A 21,176-nucleotide genomic window follows, 5' to 3' on the forward strand; every position below is an offset into this window, starting at 1 on the left:
TAATTATAAAAATAGAATTTAGTATTTCATGTAATATTAAACAAAAATAAGAGTCCAAGACATAGAATATAATAATATAAATTTTTAATAAAAATAAAAATATAATAAATAATATTTATTATTTTTTAAAAAATTAAATATTTTTTAAATTAAAAAATAATCAAGCTCTGTAAAGTTCTACTCTAGTGCTCGAGTTTGGTTTAGCAGTCCAGCAAAATTAGCTCGATGAGAAGGGATCGGTGATATAATCTTTCATATGTTTAATCTAGAGCTATCAGGCTAAAAGATATGGAGAGGATTTATGAAGATGCATGATTGGATATTTTATTATTTTTTGCATCCATCCTGTTTGGATTGGGATACATACGTTACAGGATGGAATGAATTTCCACCATAAGCTGATGTCTAATTCGTTATAATTAAATTTTTAAAAAAATATAATTTGAAAAAAATGGAAATTTCCTTTCACATGATCGGCCATGGTTGCCGCTTAAGTTGGATCACGAACCACTCTCGGGGAATATTCAAGTCAAAGCGTGTTCGGCAGTCAACCTATACGGCAACCGTCATACTTTGTTACCTTCTGCGTCGACAGTCGAGGGAATATGATGGTTGACCTAACCCACTAATCAAAAATAAAAGCCATCAGAACCGTCCTTCTGACATCCTTAGTTGGGTCTATTGAATCAACGGCCCACATTCATCCTAATTCAATCCAATCGGCCCAATATGACCCAGGGACGCCACCGCGTCTAAAACCACACCGACTAAAAATAGCGGCGAGTACTAACAACCCGTAATCATCGCCGGACTCGGATCCAGCCATTGTAAAAAGACTAAAACATCCTCCACCTTGCACCTGTCCATGGCTACGGCTTCCCAAAACATGGAAGCTCATTTTAGTCATTTTGCGAACGGAGCCTTCGCTAGCGTCACTTAAGCCCTGTGAAGTCGGCGCCTCTGAATAAGACGGGAAAGAAAAATGAAGAGAAGACAAAAAAATTAAAGAAAAATTCATTCTCTTTACTTCGTTTGGTAGTCTATCCTCTCTCTCTCTCTTCGGGTTGATCTCTTCTTATCGCTCCCCCCCTCTCTCTCATTCCAAGAACCCTCACGATCGATCTAGTCCACTGTCTCGATCCCATCGACGATGGTTTTGTGGCTGTCGCCGGTGGTCTGAGGAGGGGACTAGGGTTTGGAATTTGGTGCGCTGATCCATGGGGGCCGTGCCGTCGACGCCGCGGAGGGGCGTGCGCCCGTGGGACACGGCAGAGAATCTGATCGGGGCGTTCGTCGGGGAGTCGCCGTACCCGCTGTCGTCGGAGTTCTGGAAGCAGCTGCTCGAGCTTCCCCTCACCCTCGGGTGGCCGCAGCACCGGGTCCTCGAGGCCTGCCAAACTTTAGGTCAGTTATTCGATCCGCATTCCCTTGTTTCTTTGTGGACGAAAAATGGGTTCTTGAAGTAGGAGTTCTTGAAAGATTTGATAGCCCTTTAGGACTCAATAATGGTGGTTGCTTAGTTAGTATTTTTTGATTTATGATGATGTCTTGAGCTTTGCACCTGACTATCAAGAAATTGTGGTAGCTTTTTTCTTGGTAGGGCGGTGAAAAGATTGATTTTTTGAAAGATCTGGTAGTCTTGGTCGGAGGAGAATCTGGTGGCGACTTATTGCTTGGCTGGATTACGAAAAGACTGGGCATTGAAATATCCGGCAGCCCCTTCCTGTAGTTTATAGATGGCGATTACTTCGTTCAGACATTGGTTGTTTTGTGATGGAGGGTCCAACTTGTATTAATATCTTTGCCTATCCAGAATTTGTGTTTGGCGGGGAGAGTAACGAATATTCAGAACTTCTTGTTGGTCCAGTGTGGCAAGTAGTGTGGTGACCTGTTGCTTGGTTAAACTGCGAACAGAATCTTTCTTTGGAAGATGTAGTAGCTTTTATCTATACATCTACTGATGGATGATTGTTTAGTTAAATTTTGTTGGTTTTAATGATGACGCATCAAATTTCTTGGAACCTAGATTTTTTTTAAAAAAAAAATGCATTATTAAGATATTCATGCTTGATGAGTAAATATGATCTTTAGTTATATTCATCATTCATCATTGTGTAAGGGAAGTTTTTCTTCTTTCAAGGAGTTGAAATCAGCATTCCTTAATTTCTCTCTTTGTATATATGTATGTTTATTTATAATTCTGGGGTTGCTGTTGGGAAGGAGTGATGCAAATTGTAACAATGGATGCGTGAGGACATTGAGATTTATAAGTTTAATGGTTAAAGGGTACAGGTCGATGTAGCCATGTTTGTTAAACAATTTACTTGATGATTAACTGCAAAAAATATTTTGGCTGTTCATTGAGGGAAATTTGTTGAGTGAATATTTTGAATTTTATCTTTATTTTCAAAAAGTTTTTTCCTATCTCATGTCTGGTTTTTAGTTAATGATTGCATCAGATACTTATTTTATCTTTTGTTGTGCATATGCAGCACAGAATAACTACCAGACAAGACATATTGCAAAGATTTTGATTCATCTGGTCTGGTGCTTGCAAGATTCCATGTCAATTTCTGCTGGCTCCCCTGCTGTGTATAGAAAGGCTGTCAATGCTGCATACATATCATCTGTATTTCTCAAGTTCTTGATTGAAAATGCAAAAAGTGATAAGTTTGAAGAACTGTGTCTTGACCTTGATAAAGATGAAAAGGGCAAGCATGATTTGCCAATTGGTAATTGATCCTCTATTATTATTATTTTTTGTACTTATCTAGTAGTATTATTGCTTGGATATTACTCAAGTAGAAAGGGCAGGCATGATTTGCCAATTGGTAATTGATCCTCACTTATCTAATTTTTGGTAATTGTCCAGTAGTGTCATTGCTTGGATATTACTTAAGTTTCAATAATAAGCCATCATTAAATTTTTAATTTATTATTAACTCAGTAATTGGTTCATGGACATCATAGACCCTTAGCTAGTTCCTTGTTTCTCAGAATCTGTTGATATTAGCATTACTGCCTCAATCTACCCTCCATTTTTTCAGAAGAATCTTGTTTGTCCTTGTACACTTTCTTTCCCACACTTGGATTCCCAAGTGACTGTTCAGACTTCTATTGTCAAATTGAACTTTGGATCTTATAGTTTGCTCATATGATGTAGAACAAAGTGTTGAAGCTTTTGTAATGCGAGGTGTGCTCTCCTTTATTGGTGCATCAGATGTAAGGTATGTTTTGGCTTCTTTTCAAGCTGTGGTTATAAACTTTATTTGCCTGTTGTGCTTCTAAATTCTCGTTATACTTTGTTGCAAGTCCTCAGACATGCCTACTACATCATGAACTGCTGAACTTGATGTTGGTGGCTATGTCAACTCAGCTTTGTTCTGGACCATCCCCAGGGCCAAAAGATGTGCATCCATTCATAGATGCAGCAATGCTTCAGGTTATAGCAGATGGATATAATCTTGTTTAATCAAGGGGTAAAGCATGTACGTAGAATTTGAATTTTCTTTTTGTTTTCTCTTTTTAGGATAGTGCGGTGGTAGCTTCTGTAGTTCGCAGACTGCTGTTGAATTTTATAAACCGACCACGCATTCCTTTTAATGGCGCATCTTACCCGATTATTTTTGAAGGAAGCCAGCCTGGTGTTCTGCAAAGGGTTGGCTCTGCAGCTGGTATGATGATTCCATTCTTGTGAACATTACTATTGCTAAATTTTATCTGTCCCTTTTTTTCTCTTACCTGTCAAGTACCTTTATCCCTTAGGTGAATAATTTTGAATGGAATTTGTTATACCACTGACTGTATGTTGCTGTCCATGTTATTGTACGATTATGATTATCAGCTATAGTGGCTTTAACATTAATGTTGCACATAGTGAAAGGTGAAATTAAATATGTTGATACTGGCCTTCTTGCATCAACAATTTCATTCTCTATTATGTTAGGAAAAAGGATAGAGGTGTTGAAGAACACCATATCTGCACAAGGTTTCACATGAGCATGGCCTTAAGGACTATAGTAAAAAGCTTGACTTTAGGGCTAATTGTGCCAAAGTTACTAATAAACTAGCGCACAACCCGCACAAATGTATGATATACTTTTTTATTTAAAAAATATAACATCCCTAATTTTTTAATTAATTATATGATTATTTAAAAATAATATATATTTTTTATTAATCTATATAATATTTATTTTAATACTTTTATTATCTTTTAATAAAATATAATATATTAATATATTATTAAACACAAACCTTTTAAGATATTATTAGTAAAAATATCATTATTTTTTTTAAATGATATAGAGCCCTATGCATCTCTTAATTGGACAGCCAACCCCACTCACGACATGACCCTGCATGCCTCATAATTAATATGGTGGGCCCTAGTTTCCATGAACAAAAACCAAACCTTATGAATTCTTCCATGAAATGCCTTTTCTTTTTTTCTACACTATGGAAATACCCTCTGTTTCATTATTGAATTAATTACCATTGATGAGGTATTTACTAATTTTTATAGTATTATACAGGTGGCGCAATAATATACAAACATGTGGCACCCATGAACAAAAATAAAATCTTATGAATGCTCACATGAAATGCTTTTTCTTTTCTTCTACACTATGGAAATATCATCCATTTCATTATTGAATTAAATACCATTGATGAGGTATTTAATAATATTGATAATATTATATAGGTGCCAGAATAATATACAAACATATGGCGAATGGAGAGCCCTGCCAGCACAGAGCCTCTGTTTTAATCTATACATATATATACATACATATATGTATGTATACATATACATATATGTATAAATATACAGGTATGTATACATATACATATATGTATAGATATACATATACAGGTATGTATACATATACATATACATAGACACACACACATATATATATACAGAGTACATACTTTATAAGATAGCATTGACTTTTACAAGCTCAATGTTGGTCATTATACCACTGACCACACCCATAATACCAATATTAATGGACCATAAAGTAACCCTCCCCCTCTTTTTTGGAGATATCAGGGAAGTATCTAAAGTGTATTCAAGAAGTATCCGGACTATTCTTTTAATTTGAAAGATAGGATACTTATCACAAGTATCAGACATGGATCCAAGAAGTATCCAATGAGTATTAGCATCCAATATGGATATGATAAGGCCATGGCTTGTGATTTGAAGTATCTGTGCTTTCTAGATAATTTGCACTTGCTCTTTTATTTGATAGGGTCTTTATCTTGATGCTTTACTGTTGTCCATCTCTATTGGTCTTCTTGTGGTGGAATGAATCAAATATAGATCCTTTTTTTATCTGTTTGTTCTGTGTAGAAGTTTATGTTCATCACAACTAATTTTATCAAACCTTCTTTCCTATGTCATGTTCTTATCTTTTTGGAAGAATATTGAAAGGAAACTTTTTGGAAGGTATTCATGATATAAGTTTTATTGGCTTACTTTGCTGATTGAGGATTGGTAGTTTTGTACATCAATTTTGTTCTGATGTTAAACAACTTGAAAACTTGTAAATGGAGTGTCCTAATCAAGTGGGTAGAAATAATGGGAGGGGAAATACCATACAATGCATAGAGCCATTAAAGCTAGACATAAGAAGAAAATGGGAAGATGAGTTTCTAAACTTTTCTAACATGGTATGTTGCAATAATGCAATGAAACTACTAATGGTTGTCAATAGCTTGGTATACATAGTCCTGAAGTCTTATGTAATACTTGTATCCTGTGCACATAGCAGAATAACAGCCCAAGTCTCTAATTGGGCTTCACCTACTTGTGGGTAATCTTTTTCTTCTTTTTCCTTTTTTTGAAGAAGATTCTTATCTAAATACATATAATATTTGGTTTTGCAGCAAATTTTGTGCTCCTGCCATATTACACTTTCAATTATCTGGTTAGTTCGGGTGGTGAAGGTTCGAGAAGTTCATTGGCCGATAATAGTCTGCTTGTTTTGCTTATTCTCATGCACTACAGAAAATGTGTTCCTGTGGATGAGTCTATTGCAAAACATGATGTGGAGCATACTGATTCTGGTACCTATTTGAAAGGAAACTCATTTTTTTATGACAACCCTTACTGCAAGGCACTGGAAAATGCTAGAGATATTGAATGTAAGATGTATCTGTTATTTGCCTGTATTCAGTTATCTTCTATGAGAACATTGCTACCAGCTAAAGAAGTGCATACGTGCTTGCAGTTGATCGTGTTGATATCGAGGGGAATGCGCAGAATGGTCCACTCGTGAGACTGCCTTTTGCTTCCTTGTTTGACACTCTTGCAATGTAAGTATCAATCATATTTCTCTCTGGTTTAATTTCTAAAAACTATTGCACACTTGAGTTTCTATTTTAGCCCTAATATTCATGTGCTGTTTGTCTGTTTGGTCTTCACTGTTCATTAATGGCATATTTGGTTGTAATTCCTAAAAGATATTTTTAGTCCATATTACTTTCAGGATGGTTTTGACTATTGTTATAAGAGAGACACAACGTTCTTTGTATGAGTCCATGTATATTCCAAACATCATTGATAGCTATAAGTCGAATTATAACAGAGGTAAAATTGCAGAAAGTTGCTGACTTAACCTAGGGTTTGGATTTCCTGATGCCTTAGAATGATCTCTTAGGCTTTAAATTTTCCTTTTCAACGTTTTCTCTTTTGACTTTATTTTTCCTGCTGGAACCAGTTCTTAGAATATTTGGTACATTCTAGCTGTCAGATGTTGATTTGCTGAGATTACATATTAATATGTAAAAATGTGCTTATTTAAACAATTTATGGGTGGATCAGTGGTAATCCTTGCATTATGGATTTTGCCCTTTGTACTTTGAATTATGAAATTTAAGGTCTTTAACATGCTTCATGATTAATGTATTCACAGATTATCCAGTAGTTGGTAAATTTCATATATTTTATTTATGAAATTTAGTTGGTAAAATTTGTATATTTTATTTATGAAATTTAGTTGGTAAATTTCATGTATTTTATTTATGAAATTTTAAATATTTAAATATTCAGTGGCCTTATTTGTTCTTTTTTTCAATTGCTGCATATAATATGCATCTTATTTGTGCACTGCCTTTGTTCATGTCTGCTTACAATTCCTTACCTTTTACTTTTTTTTTTTGGGGATATTTCTTGTTATGTTTTCTAAATTTCCCTAGTTTCTAACAAACTTCATGCCATTCCTTAATTACATTTGATGTTCATTTCATACCATATTATTTCTTCAGTCTGAACTTGTGACTTTGCATATTGTACTGGAAGTTGTGGAAAACCAATCCTGTGATATATTCTTTGAATATGAGTTTGAAAAAAATCAGTCATGGAGTTTTGCATTTACCATATTTCATTTATGTCTTGTAATTGTTTGATGTTACAGGTGCTTGGCTGATGAAAGCTCTGTTCTGTTACTGTATTCGTTGGTGCATGGTAACCCTGACTTTTTGGAGTATGTTTTGGTGCGAACTGATTTGGATACACTTGTATGTATCTCAACAGACTTACAACCACGTGGTTGTGTAATGATGAGTTTTACATACATTATGCTGAATTTTTAACAGTTAATACTAGGATAACCCTCAAGTAGTAATTTTCCAAACCTTCCCTTTTGGTTCTATAGTATTGGTTTTTAAGACATGGTTCTATAGTACTTTTCTTATTGATACTACTCAGGCTTATGCTCTTGTATATCCTCATCATGTAATAATTGTAATTTCTGTGCATTTTTGAGCTTTGCCAAGTTCATCTTATTCTATACTGGTGGAGATGTATTTACAGCTGACTGTGATCAACAGCTGATGCCAATTCTGGAAATGCTTTACAATGCTTCAAGGAGGACATCTAATCAAATCTATATGTTGTTAATTATCCTTCTCATCCTTAGTCAAGATTCATCCTTTAATGCCAGCATACATAAACTGGTAAGACTTGTTTCCTACTTTGTGTTTAATTTCTGCATACATTGGTGCTAACTTATTTTGCATCTGCAGATGCTTCCTAGTGTTTCATGGTACCAAGAACGCCTTCTCCATAATACTTCTCTTGGCTCTTTAATGGTTGTAATACTAATAAGAACTGTGAAGTACAATCTCTCCAAGCTGCGGGTAAGGCACAAGATGCTCTATTTGCTTTCCTACATGGACTATTTTTGCTCTATTATTCTTGGAAAGATAATGGTAGATGTTAATTATAGATATCTAGTAAGAAAATGTTAAAGTCTTAGACACCTAGATAAATCTCAATTTTTTAAATACTTGGACACAAAAATATATGGCACCACCTCAGTATAGGAGTTTATCTAAAATATTTTAGTAGGTAAAATTTATAGTATAGTTTATGGCACCCGATCCTTTTTTTAGTGTTCTTTGTTCTATGTAGTTCTGGCAGTTATGGATGTTTGAACAAAAACTGCATGATGCGACGTGTTACATGAAAATCCTTGATGCTGTAGAAATGAGTTCTTTTTTTTTGGTTGGCAATATGCAGCTCTACTTACAGCTAGGGAAGTGTCTGATTGGGGACACCCAAGATGCAACTATTGGCCCTACAACTGTCAATCTTGCCAAGGCTGGAAAAATTTTTGTTTGGAGTGTGCAAATACTTTTAGTTTTTTTTTTCTTTTATAAAATTCTTCTCTACTATACAGTAATAAAAATAGTCATATGACAAGATACAACAGATCAGTCAATTTATCTGATAGTTGCATCACCATGCATGTTTGCTTGGTATGATACGCTTGTGTCCCACTGGAACCAATAGAGGGCCAAGGAACCGAAGAATTGTCGGTTGTCTGAGAGGACATAGTCAGAGTTTTGGTTTAGTTGCATTACTTTTACCACTGACAGAGATGTTGAGGAGGTGTCTTCCTAGTCTCTCATTGAATCCTCCCTGATGAATCGATCAAAAAATCTCACCTTCAGCAGCTGTTAGTCTCTTTTCTCCAGGTCATATTGTAGCTTTGATTTGCCTGATATCATAGGTTAATGTATTATGTTCTGAAGACACACCGGCACTTGACATCCAGTCCAAAACTCTGCTGAACTGTATTGCTTTATTCCATGAACTCTTCTGTGTGAATTTGATTTTCATTGAAAGTTCTAGAGTAACTAAACTAGAAACCTTAACTCATACTAACTTGATAATCTGTGAAATATAAACAGGATATGTACTTGCATACAAATTGTCTTGCAATATTGGCAAATATGGCTCCTCATGTTCATAGGTTAAGTGCTTATGCTTCACAGAGGCTGGTTAGCCTTTTTGACATGCTCGCTCGCAAGTATGCTCCCTTCCTTCAGCCTTTATTTAAAACAGCTTATTCAGCAATTTCCAGCAGCTAATCCTCTCTCTCTCTCTCTCTCTCTCTCTCTCTCTCTCTCTCTCTCTCTCTAAATGCATTCACTTTTTCCTAGAAGGTAGATTTGACTTTAATTTTTATTTTTTTTTGAAGAAGTAATTAATTTGTCATGTCATGCCTTTTCTCATTGAATTCCTTTATAGGTATACCAAGTTAGCGGAGTTAAAAAATGACAAAGTTCAAAAATTTGCTATTGATCAAGTTGATGGGGGCAGCATAGCTGAAGATATGGTACTCTTCTCTGTCCTATCTGTATCAATTTCTTAGGATATAAGCCAGGGCAATGTTGCCACATGTTGTATACTTGTGCTTTTCAACTTATAGCAGTTTCATTTTGTTGCAGTCAACGGAGCTTCAAATTTATACTGATTTTCTAAGAATCGTACTGGAAATTCTTAATGCAATTCTGACATATGCATTGCCTCGGAATCCTGAGGTATTGTGTTATATAGCTATTTGCTTTGACTTTTTCAAATGGAAAAACTTTTAAAATAGTTACATTTATGGTAATGGGTTTGCTGTGTTTGAAACAGGTAGTATATGCAATTCTGCATCGACAGGAGGTCTTTCAACCATTCAAGAATCACCCACGGTTTAATGAGCTGCTTGAAAATATATATACTGTATGTTATCTGTGTTTTATGTTGATATTTTGCTCATTATTTATACTAAGAATAGTTGCTTCATTTTTATTGCTGCTAGTTAGTTCCAGTGTGATTGATATTGATTTTATCATGCAGGTTTTGGATTTCTTTAACGGTCGCATGGATATGCAGCGAACGGATGGTGAATGGTCTGTGGACAAGGTTCTTCAACTCATCATCATTAACTGCCGTTCATGGCGTAGTGATGGGATGAAGGTAAAATCCAATTGAATGTTTTACTATTAAGCGTGAACCAAGGAAACTAGTCTATTGTGTAGGGACTTAATATGGAAGTTCATTAAAATTTACATTACTGTTTATAAGTGTTTGGATCTTCATGCTCACATCTTTGGAATTTGGCAGATGTTTAATCAGCTACGCTTTACCTATGAGCAAGAGAGTCATCCTGAAGAATTCTTTATTCCATATGTATGGCGGCTAGTTCTATCTGGCGGGTGAGTATCCTTAGTGTACAAGCATGCTCCCTTTTACACTGTATTTTGGTACTCAAAATTGTTCTAGGTTTACTATGCAGCAATTTCAGTTATTTATGCTTAGTAACTGTTGTTATCTTTGTCATTAAGAGGTATTGGTGCATGATAAAATCATTATATTTTGTGGGAGCTCTAAGAATCATGGAAATAGAATTTGCAATTGTGTTGAATTTTCTAAATTTTTGCTTTTCTCACCTTATCATTGTACACTTTTCCATTTTTTAAACTTCCTTTTTCTAAGAACAAAAAAAACTTTTAAAGTTATTTTATCTCTCAAAATTTTAAAAAATTTAAATCTAGGATAAGGATGAAATCATTATTTTGGTATTCAAAAACCTTTTGACTTAGCCTCTAATAACTACGAGATCGCAGTGAGTTTTTGAAGCCTTCTGAGCCGGTAAATTGCAAGATGTGCTTTTTTTTTTTTTGGGTTCTATAAGTACCAGGGGAGAAGTCAAATGCTTTGACTTTTTAAGCACCTCTCTAAATTGTGGCAAGGTTTATTACTTAGCTTCTGCTTAGTAGTTTGATTGCCTTTACATGAAACCCTTGGTCCTGTTGCCCATGATCTCAAATATAACTACAAACTTATTTAGCCAGGCATATAGTTTTTAAAAATTTTGTTAGATGCTATTCCAGCTTTCAGCTATGTTCTCACATTATCCTGACTCATAAATCCAGACTCCAAACTGTATCATACTACTACTCAATATATGGATTACTTGAGACCTATGACCAACTCGTCATCTCTATATTATGAGTAAAAGAATGGCATCCAATATTGTCCTTTCAACAGCTTTACTGTCTCTTTTAATCAGACTCTTTTCCTCCATTTTAATTACTTGGAAAACAGCCTTCATTTTGACAGAAAGTTGACTCCTTTTTGATGTTTTAGAATGCACCCCAACATCTTTATTGTTTTAAACGGTGATGTGTGAAAAAGAGGTAGGATTATGGTTCTCAGAACTATCCCAAACCGGATGGTTCGGGGTGTGCTGAACTGGACCGGCGGAAAAAACGGCACACGCCGGTGCTGGGGAAGAAAGAGAGAGAAATAGAGGGGGAGAGAGAGAGAGAGGAGGAGAGGGAGAGGCTGATGGCCTTCTGCAGAAGCCGACGGTGGCCCTCTGCGGTCGTCGGAGGGTGACGGAAACTGCTGTGGCTCTGTTCACCTGATAGGGCTGCCGCAATGAGTAAGAAGGAAAGAGAGGGGGGTGAGACCATCGGAGATGGGAGAACGGTGAAGGATTGACCGCATGTCCGATCGATCAGAACAGGATGCAGCGGACTTCAAACAAATTTTTTTTTTCAATCCGATGTGTGATCAGATTGAGATCCGATTTCGATTGTAGCCAGATCGATCATGCATCTAGATTAAGAAAATTAAAAATTTAAAATAATTTTAAATGAGATTATTTGATGATCGCATTATCACGTTATGTGGGTAGATGAACTCCGTAGTCTGATGATTCGTGGATTTTCGAGATTCGCTGTTGAGCCGCACACATGTCCAGCCTCTACAGATATCCACTCGGACTCGGACTAGGATGCTCTCTCCCTCTTCTATTCGTCTACTCGTAGATGAATCTGCAACCTCTTGGATCAGCCTTCAATCAGATCTCCGACAGGGTTCCGATTAAGGCCTGATGGCAGTCTTGTTCCTTCGCATATATCGGATGGAACTTGACACATCGATACTACTAGATGGTCCGCCCAACACCTTTAGACGTGAGAGATGATGAGAGATCAGAGAGAAGGCGATGAGGCGTGGATATCAGAGGAGGGCTCTGGGATTTTTCTTCTAATAGGAAAAATTATCAAACCGTTTGACAGAGATCTTTTTATAGACATTTGATCAGATCAAATACCTTAAAGCAGGACTCTGCTAAGGCACCACCCACCACGAATTTTTCCTCATTTTGTCGCACAAAATCATCAAGAAAACTTAGATAGGTTTGGATATAGATAAGGTAGTTGCCGCCCAACTCAATCCTCTTAGATTCGAATTCAAACATTTCAAATTCGAATTCGAATTCAAATCCAAATTTGAATTCAGATAAAATCATCTCATTCTTATCCTTATTATCTCAAATTAAATTTGAACTCTTCAAATTCAAATTAGGATGAAGCTCTCTTCCTTATCCATAAGTAGCACCCCTTTTGATCTTATCCATTAGAAGTGTCCCATTTTTTCTCTCTCGATGTTTCACGATGAAAAATGTGGGGTGCCAATCGGTGTTTCAGGAAGAAAAATGTGGGGTGCCAATCTTTAATTCTTATATGGGTGGCTTCTAGGACTTCAACTCTTGGTGTCCAAACGAGCTTGCTCTAATTTAGTTAAGCCCTATTCAATAAGGAACCCAAATCAAGTAGGAGAGAATGGGTTTAACCATGTGCTAGCGTGGCTTCCTTAAATCCAAAATTAGGGCTTAATTAATCCTAACCCAATTAGACTATACAGTCCAATTGTGCAATTCTAGATCAAAATCCTTGTTTGTGTGACCCTATAGGTCCAATTCTGTTTGGTAGTGAGATATGTTGTGATCTCTACCAGCAACGTCATCGAAACTCTTTTCGAAGGATCGGAACTCTTTCCAATTCAGCCAATTAAGAATCATTGATCATCAAAATGATTCTTAATTAGTCTCACGATTCATCAGTGACACCTAGTAGTATATGGTGGCAACCCAGCAGAATTGAATGATGAACCTCTAGGTGCAGTTACCGTGTAGTTTGGTTCTTCTAGTGAGTCCCAACAAGACGCAGGTCAAGGATAACTTGTTAAATCCGTTCGTCCGTCATATGTCAGATTTAATCGACTCGAGTCCATGTGAAATCTTATGAAAATTTCTTTCCATCATTTACCTACCATGATCATGGATTTTAGGATTCAGTCTTATGAACTGCATAGGACTTCTCCCTATCTACGAAGATTGATAGATTATATGTTGATGCACATCCTATTCCTACAATGGACCTACTGTAGCCAACATACATCTCAAGGTTCCGAATGGCTAGAAAATCGAGTTATGATGCAGTCAAACTACAGCAATTCCACCATGAACAGTCAAGGCACCGCAGGTCAAAAAACTAACTACACTACTGCAACTTTGAGCAAGTCACCGATGAGTGGACAGCCATCCTAGTGACTTCTTGTGTTGGTTACACTCAGTACTTTTGATCTCTATCAAACAGCTGCACTCGTTCTAGTGTCCCCACATGATCGACTTAAAACTCATCTACCCACGAAGGGAAGCGATCGGTGCACCAATCTATCCGGATCAAATACCGTCTTTGTGATGATTCTATGATCGGGAGCAATTTATGAGTTAACTAATATTATATACGTCTTAAATTCTCAATTCTTGAGAAAATGTGTCATTATATCTATTAACTCAATGGACGATTCATGGACACAATTTAAACACAATATGAATGAAAAATAATCCATATTTTATTCATTTTAAAATTACAATTACAAAATTATGTTTCTAGAGTGTGTACATGTGTTAGCCAATTTGATTTCTAGGACATACATCTAACAGATGGGATGGTGAAGAGGCCGTCGGAGGTCTTTGGGTGGCCGCTGTGGCCATCGGGCGGTGGAAGCGGTGTGGGCGGAGGCGCGGAAGCGATGGGCGTCGGTAGTTTTTAAAAGGGAAAGACGAACAGTGAAGCCAAGACTTGGTTTGCCGGTTTCACTGGTTTAGGATTTTTTTTTAAAAAGTTTAAAAATAGTGAAGTCGACACTCGATTTACCGGCTTTACTATTTCATTTGTTTAAAAAAAAAAATCGAGAAATAATGAAGCCGGCAATGGGTTTGCTGGCTTCACTATCATCGAGTTTTAAACATTGTCGGCTTTACTGTTATTGATCCATTGCCGGCTTCACTGTTATCGAGTTTTAAACATTGCCGGCTTTACTGTTATCGGGCTTTTTTAAAAAAACTCATGAAATAAGGGCAATTGTCCCTGTTTCACGCCGCGGAGCCACAGGCGGCGTGCCAGCTTCATTGTTATCGGATTTTAAACATTGCCGGCTTCACTGTAATCGGGCTTTTTTAAAAAAGCCTGTGAAATAGGGGCGATTGTCCTTGTTTCACGCCGCGAAGCCGCAGGCGGCGTTTACGCCGCCCGACGGCCATGGCGGCCAGCCGGAGGCCCTCCAGCGGCCTCTCCGGCGGACCCCCCTCCCTCTCTCTCTTCCTCTCTCTCTTCCTCTTTTTTTCTCTCTCTCTCTTTTTCTCCTCCGGTCCTCCCTCTATCGGTTCGTGGCGGTTTGATCCGGTACAAACCATACTGGACTGTGCCCCGGCCAATTGGAATGGCCGCCGGTATCGGTTTTCAAAAGCTTGGGTAGAACCATCCCTTTTGTTGATATGTAACCTTACCCTTGTCTTCAAGTTGGGATTGAAACGAGGGACTTGCTGTCCTTAGGCACTCATGAAGAGTGGAAAGTTGTGTGGAGCTGCAAGTAGTTACCCTGACATTTCATTATTCTGAAGGGTATGGATGAAGAAAGATGTATGACTTCCCTCTTGTTGAGATGTAACCTTACCCTTTTCTTCCATGTAAGGCCTTTGTCCTTGATTTGTTACTTTGGTTACATCATGCTTCTCCAATAACTGGTACACTTTTTTATAATGTCCTCCATGATAGCTTTGAGTTTTGTGTTTATTCCCTTGGTGAGCTTTCTCAAACCAACATCCAAGATTGGACAGGATATGATTGTTTGATGTGAACCGATGTACTGGATGATAACAAATAAGAAAAAAATTGTGGATGAGAAGGGCAACACTGACTATTTCTGAACTATGAACAGGATCAGGTCACATCTGTCACTTTTTTGGTTAGAAAACTTTTCCACTAGCATTAAAAGAAATATATGGTAGGTAAGTTATAGAAAATTTTTTATGGGTCAGTCACAAGTATTTGTAGGGGGGAAAATCAAGATATGGACAATCAGTTCAGATCTGCCTGCAGTGGGATGGTTCAAATTCGCATGCAGGGGGAAGAGGCTCTTTGGGGTTGGGGAGGGGGGGGGGGGGGGTGGGTTGGGGGAGGGGGCGGGCGGTGAAGCCTGTTGGGTGGGGGAAGATTGCAGCAGGTAAAACCTGACTTTAGGGACAGAAATTTGATCTTTGTAATCAGACAGAACAAATATTTGTGCAGAAAATAAGGGGAAAAAAAAGTAATGGCAGGAAAAAGAAGTAAAATTGCATTAAACCGGGAGAGAAGTCATTCCAATTCATGAAGCAACTCAATCATCTGGTTTGTAAGTTGGGTCCTTTCAGGACTCTACCTATGATGAAATAAACAGCAGCGAAGCCAGGATTTTACCAATGGATGGGTCAAGACTTGATGTCAAGTCGTAACTTGTTGTAATGATGATTTTTACTCATATTATAATGGTTACATTGTATTTGAAGTTTGATGAAGTCCAAATTCAATTATGCCACAATTAGAAATCATGACTTTGATGAAAATTTCTTAATTTAACATGTCGATGCTATTGTAAGGGTTGTAACCTTGTGATGGTTTGAACTGTTGAATTTAAAGCAGAAGCTCCTGAGTCTACACAAATGAAATATTATTAAACTACTAAACTTTATTGATAGTATCACTGCTTTTTTGAATTAATTTATAATGAAGTATAAAAGAGTTTTTGTTTGTTTGCCAATAGCTCAGGTTATTTATCATCATCATGGTTGAACTTGACTGTCTTCATGACTTGACATACTTTTATGGGACTCCATAGTACTAGAATAGAACCAGCACCGCCCCACCCACCCACGCCCAAAACCCAAAAAAAAAAAAAAAAAAGCAAAATGAGGTAAATGCCTCCCAAGGCATTGTGATTATTATTATTATTATTATTATTATAATTTTTTTTTTGGAGGGGGGGCGGTGTTGCTAAAGGCATTGTGATTTTGCTACTTAAGTAATTGGTGATATTTGTTGCATCCAAAAGGTAGCAGCAAAGGTAAAATAAGATGAGGACCCATGAGCATTGGGGAGATCTTAGGTGCTTATACAAGGCCAAGCAACCCAAAGAATACCTTATGACTAGCCTTTCTGGGTGAGATCTTAGGTTGTTTCAAATGGTATTAGAATGAGCCCAGTCCATGGCCCATGTGGATTAGGGGAAGGTTTGAGCATCTCTCAATAAATGACTGAAAATTCCTTTGTTGTAGGAATAGTTTTTTTCTTGATGACAAGTTCAAGGGATTTCAGGTGTCTGATGTGTTAATGTGACTAGAAACTGTTTATGGTTGTCATAAAGAACTATATCTTGCTGAGATTGAACTCATCTTTTAAACTAATCTAGTTTAATTAGGCATCTTTTCCTTAAGTTTGTGATCCCTGTTAGGATGTGGACCCATTTAGGGAACTCCCTATTCTGGTCCTGTTTCCCCACACCTACTCACCACTTTTGGACCTCATAGAGTTAAGTTTGATAGATGGATGGCATGGCTCTTCAACATGTAGAGTTGTTTGACTATATAGATGTGCACGTAGCTATAAATAAAAATGCCCATTTCAATGTTGTGAATTGGTTGACGTGCATTCTTATTCTTGTACAGCTAACATTTTAGTTTGTCCAATACAAATCTTAAAATGAAGGGTGTAGTGAGAATTAACAGGCTGCCCTAATTGCCCTAGTTTCCATTTGTTCTTCCCATCTTTATCTTCCTTCTAGTAATACAAACATATTTGCACATATAGAAGGTAAAGTTGTTTGAATATATCTGTACAATCCCTTATGTAATCTTGATTATTTTAATGTTGTGTATTGGTAGACAATGTATGCTCTTGTTTTTGGGCATTTGGTGACAATATGAGTTTGTATGATAGTGAAAATACTTAATGTGAAGGGTGTGATAAGTATCAATAGCTTCTGCTTGCCCTACTTTCCTTTTTGTTAATTCCATACATCATTGCTTTTCCCTCTTATAATTACTCTAATGTGAACTTATCGTCACTTATTTCATGCACAGTTGTAGTTGCGTTCATATAATATGATTTTATGTGATTCCAAACTGCAAAATGACTTATTAGTTTCTGCTTCCTCCTTTTGACGCAGTTTCACTTTCAATTATGGTGCCATAAACTTGTTTCATGTGGATTTACCTGGAGATGTAAGTATTATTTAGAAAAGGAAAATGTTTATTTTCAATTATGTCGCCACCTCTTAAGATGTTTTTTGGCTACTTTCTAAATTTATAGACTTCTGTTTTAGTTTTTTACTTGTCATTAATGGACTATTGCTAATGTTATAAATGGGCTATGATATGGTAGTATTTACTGTCCTTTTATGATCTCTCCCTCAAGCAGTCTTGCTTTGCAGGTTAATAAATATCACCATTTAGACGATCTGTCTTTTCTTATCCCTACAGATTGTAAATAAGCTAGCTTTTGGTTTTTAATTTTGAATTTATGCAAACTCATAATTCTCCTATAAGCTAGACTGATAGAGAGGGATGAAGAGGAAAGAAAATGAGGGAGAGGAGGCAAGATGAATCAGCAAAAGTGAAACAAGGGAAAAGGTAAAATGAGTTAAGTAAATGGTGGGAAAATAGGAGAAAGGGAAAAGATAACACAATACTGAAGATGAATGAAAAGAAGGGAGACAAGGTGAGACACATGGTTCAGCCTGTTAGGCCCTGTGCCACTTCTCAGTCAAATAATAATTAGATCGTCCCCCCAGGTCTCTAAATGGCCAAGCTAGACACTTCGGCGGTCACTATCCTGGCTGTTTTCACAGGTCTTAAACCATGATTGAAGATTGACTATTAAATGTGTATTTTTTGCCTGGCTTACACGATCAGTCACTCAACAAGACATTCATTGTTTTCTGGTATATTTAATTCTGTGCTTACGGACTACTTTCTTTTTAATTTGTTGAACAGCCATTTCTAGATTCTATTTTTCTTCTCTTTATAGATAGGTTCTACCATTGGTTTTATGGTCATGAAGGTGGATTTTCCACTCGGGGAGAGAGAGAGAGAGAGGGGGGGGGGGGGCATCTAAATTCAAGATTCAAACTATTGAACATGATCTACATATAAAAATGTATAGAAACCAAAATTTGGATTAGGTTAGAAATCATAAAAATGCATTGATTCGGTTTGGTTCTTGAATTTGGATGGCCTATCATTAATTTTGAATAATTGAAGCTGAGCGGTTCGAGTTCCTGGTCCACTCGAGCACACAATAGCATACACATGTACATACAGACATATGTACATATATACAGCCATATGTCATAACTTTGTGATCTTCATTCATTTACTTAATGTAACTCATTTTTCTCCCCAGTTTTCTCCCCATTTTTTTCTTATAAAAATTCTCACAATCTGTGATTTGATCCACAATCAGATTCATTCTTTATCCATTTATGATGTATGACTTGCTCCTGATCCTGACAATGTTTCCTGTATGCAGTGCATAATAAACTGCTTATGATAGAAATTAGGACATCAACATGAGTGCATGCAGATACTCATAGGTGCATCATGAGAACCATATTCAACTGGGATAGTTACAGATACATTGTCCATGGATATCAATTGCCATGAAAATCACCAAAATTTGGAAAAATGGCACATAGGTATTGCTGAGATTTTGCATCTGTCCAGAGATTGGATCTGCATCTGATCTAAAGGAGGCTTTGGCTAATGATCTCCTCATATAGATCTTTGAAGTCTCTGATGTGGAAGATGTAACCTTGATAGCAGCAATAGCAGAATAGGATTAGTAAGATAGTTCATTTTTGATATTATTTGATATGGAAACCAATTTCTTTAGTTTCTCTTTTAATTAATGTAGACATATTTACTGACACAGGACGCATCTAGGTTGTCTTTGTATTGGGTCTTCTTTTCTTCATTTCCATCCAGCATCACTTAGTTTCTTCTAACCTTTTGCTGACTATAATTGCCTGATGAATGTTGATCTATATCATTTGGACCTTTCACTTTAGCCTAAAATACCCACACGTGCTACTTTAACATAGATGTTGGTTTGACATTTGGACACTTGCCAACTAAGAAGAAATGCTTAGATATTACCTACACTTTAGACACATCCATTCCTGACAGGAACCTAGTCCTTGAAGCATAGATCTTTGTTGCTTGGAGCTGTGTTTCTGTTTCTTCCTGCTGGAGCCACCCCACCATCACAACAACGTGTGCATGCACAAAAAGGTGGGGGATAATTCTGTTTTATGTTAGAAATTGTTAACGTCAACTGAGGTGAATTGCTAGTTTGATTGTGTTCAATATAAGTTTAGAGAGTTAAACACAAGAGAGAGGGGGGAAGTTTGCATATATAAATATTTGTATACTTATATTCTCTGCTCTGTTCTTTCACAAATAAAATGTGTATCCGTTTCAGACAATGTACTTCACTAGGTGGTTTCTTACATAAGGATGATAGCCTTCAAAGCTTGAATAGTGAACTCAATCTCCATATGGAGTGGTATCACTGGGGGGATAGTATGGTCTAAAGACCTGATTGTCAGACATGCAAATTTTAACTAATGAAAAATAAGATTATCATGTGTGGATATACACGCATATAGGGATTAGGGAGTGATTTATGAGAATGCCTCATTTTTGTTCTCTAAGGTCTAATGCCATCAAAGTGTCCAGTGAGATAATTCAGGTAAAGAATGATGTAGGTTATTACCAGTATCTGAAACTAGGACCATTGTGTCTATGGATTATCCATAGGGAGTGATTTAGAACAATGCCTTGCAGTCTTTTCTGGAGTGATTTAGGCTATTACCAAATTTGTATGTTAATATTTCCAGGCGAGATGTATGCCTGTATGATGTTTTTCTTGTAACCCAGAAAACCTGACATGATCTTCTTAACAGGATGCTCTTGCTGAGGAACTAGATGTGTAAGATGCTTGCTCTCCTTATTAAATAATATGTGAAGAAACAAGGTGCTTGCTGTCCCCGGCGTGGTCCTGACTCTGTATTATCTCAGAAGTCTCTGATGCGTGATGTACATACGATAGTAGAAAGCATTCTTGTCATTCTTTTTGTTGATATTACCTTGATTTCATGGTGTAATTTTCAGAGTATGGGCATATAGATATTGGCAAATTGAATAAAAGAGCAAAGTTGTTGCATGCATAAAGAAGAGCCAAAAATCTGTCAGCACCGAGCTGTTGGAGCCCATCTGTGACCTTTTCTTTTGCAACCCTTGGTCCAACAGCTTTTGAGTGGCATCCAAGCCCCTTCTCTTGCTATTTTGATGGGATTGGACTGTGTTTTCTTATTGGAGGGAAGTCAAATGGTGTGGATCCTGTATGTACGCTACATCATTATTGATCTCTTTTGCGTGTCCTGTTTTGTTTGTTTGGGCTGGGGTGGGGATATTTTCTGAATGTTTGAAGCCTTGCATATGATGGTGGAAGAGTCCTCCCATTCTCTTGTTTCATTCTGCTTAAAAGCTTCCTGGGCTAGCAATCAGTAGGGCGCCATGATTATTTGTATGTGATATATGAACCGGCATCAGTGGGGAGATTTATGGGAAGTATCATGCAAGAAAACTGAATCAGACTCGATCTATACCTTGTGGATGCTCTGTCCATGATTTCTTGATTCTACGACGATATCTCCAAGG

At 37.0% G+C, this 21,176-nt stretch overlaps 1 protein-coding gene across 1 annotated transcript; it reads left to right on the forward strand.

The window, feature by feature from the left end:
• The first annotated feature begins 1,042 nt into the window (after positions 1–1,042).
• On the forward strand, positions 1,043–20,727 carry LOC105055514 (uncharacterized). Its single transcript, XM_010937359.4, has 18 exons — positions 1,043–1,404; positions 2,493–2,732; positions 3,164–3,227; positions 3,313–3,442; positions 3,530–3,674; positions 5,896–6,153; positions 6,240–6,324; positions 7,425–7,527; positions 7,840–7,965; positions 8,035–8,148; positions 9,205–9,323; positions 9,545–9,632; positions 9,745–9,837; positions 9,935–10,024; positions 10,142–10,261; positions 10,409–10,500; positions 17,624–17,678; positions 20,420–20,727. Exons 1-18 carry the CDS (start codon positions 1,218–1,220, stop codon positions 20,447–20,449), a joined length of 2,139 nt encoding a protein of 712 aa, XP_010935661.1. The 5' UTR covers positions 1,043–1,217; the 3' UTR covers positions 20,450–20,727.
• Positions 20,728–21,176: the final 449 nt, after the last annotated feature.

This window comes from Elaeis guineensis, chromosome 2, assembly GCF_000442705.2.
Source record: "Elaeis guineensis isolate ETL-2024a chromosome 2, EG11, whole genome shotgun sequence".
NCBI classification, from domain to species: Eukaryota; Viridiplantae; Streptophyta; class Magnoliopsida; order Arecales; family Arecaceae; genus Elaeis; species Elaeis guineensis.

Bases quoted from the DNA above. Each gene is read 5' to 3' on its own strand.
- LOC105055514 (XM_010937359.4), top strand. From the start codon at position 1,218: ATGGGGGCCGTGCCGTCGACGCCGCGGAGGGGCGTGCGCCCGTGGGAC. The intron at 2,733-3,163 runs GTAATTGATCCT...CATATGATGTAG, and splicing joins CAAGCATGATTTGCCAATTG to AACAAAGTGTTGAAGCTTTT. The intron at 10,025-10,141 runs GTATGTTATCTG...TTTATCATGCAG, and splicing joins TGCTTGAAAATATATATACT to GTTTTGGATTTCTTTAACGG.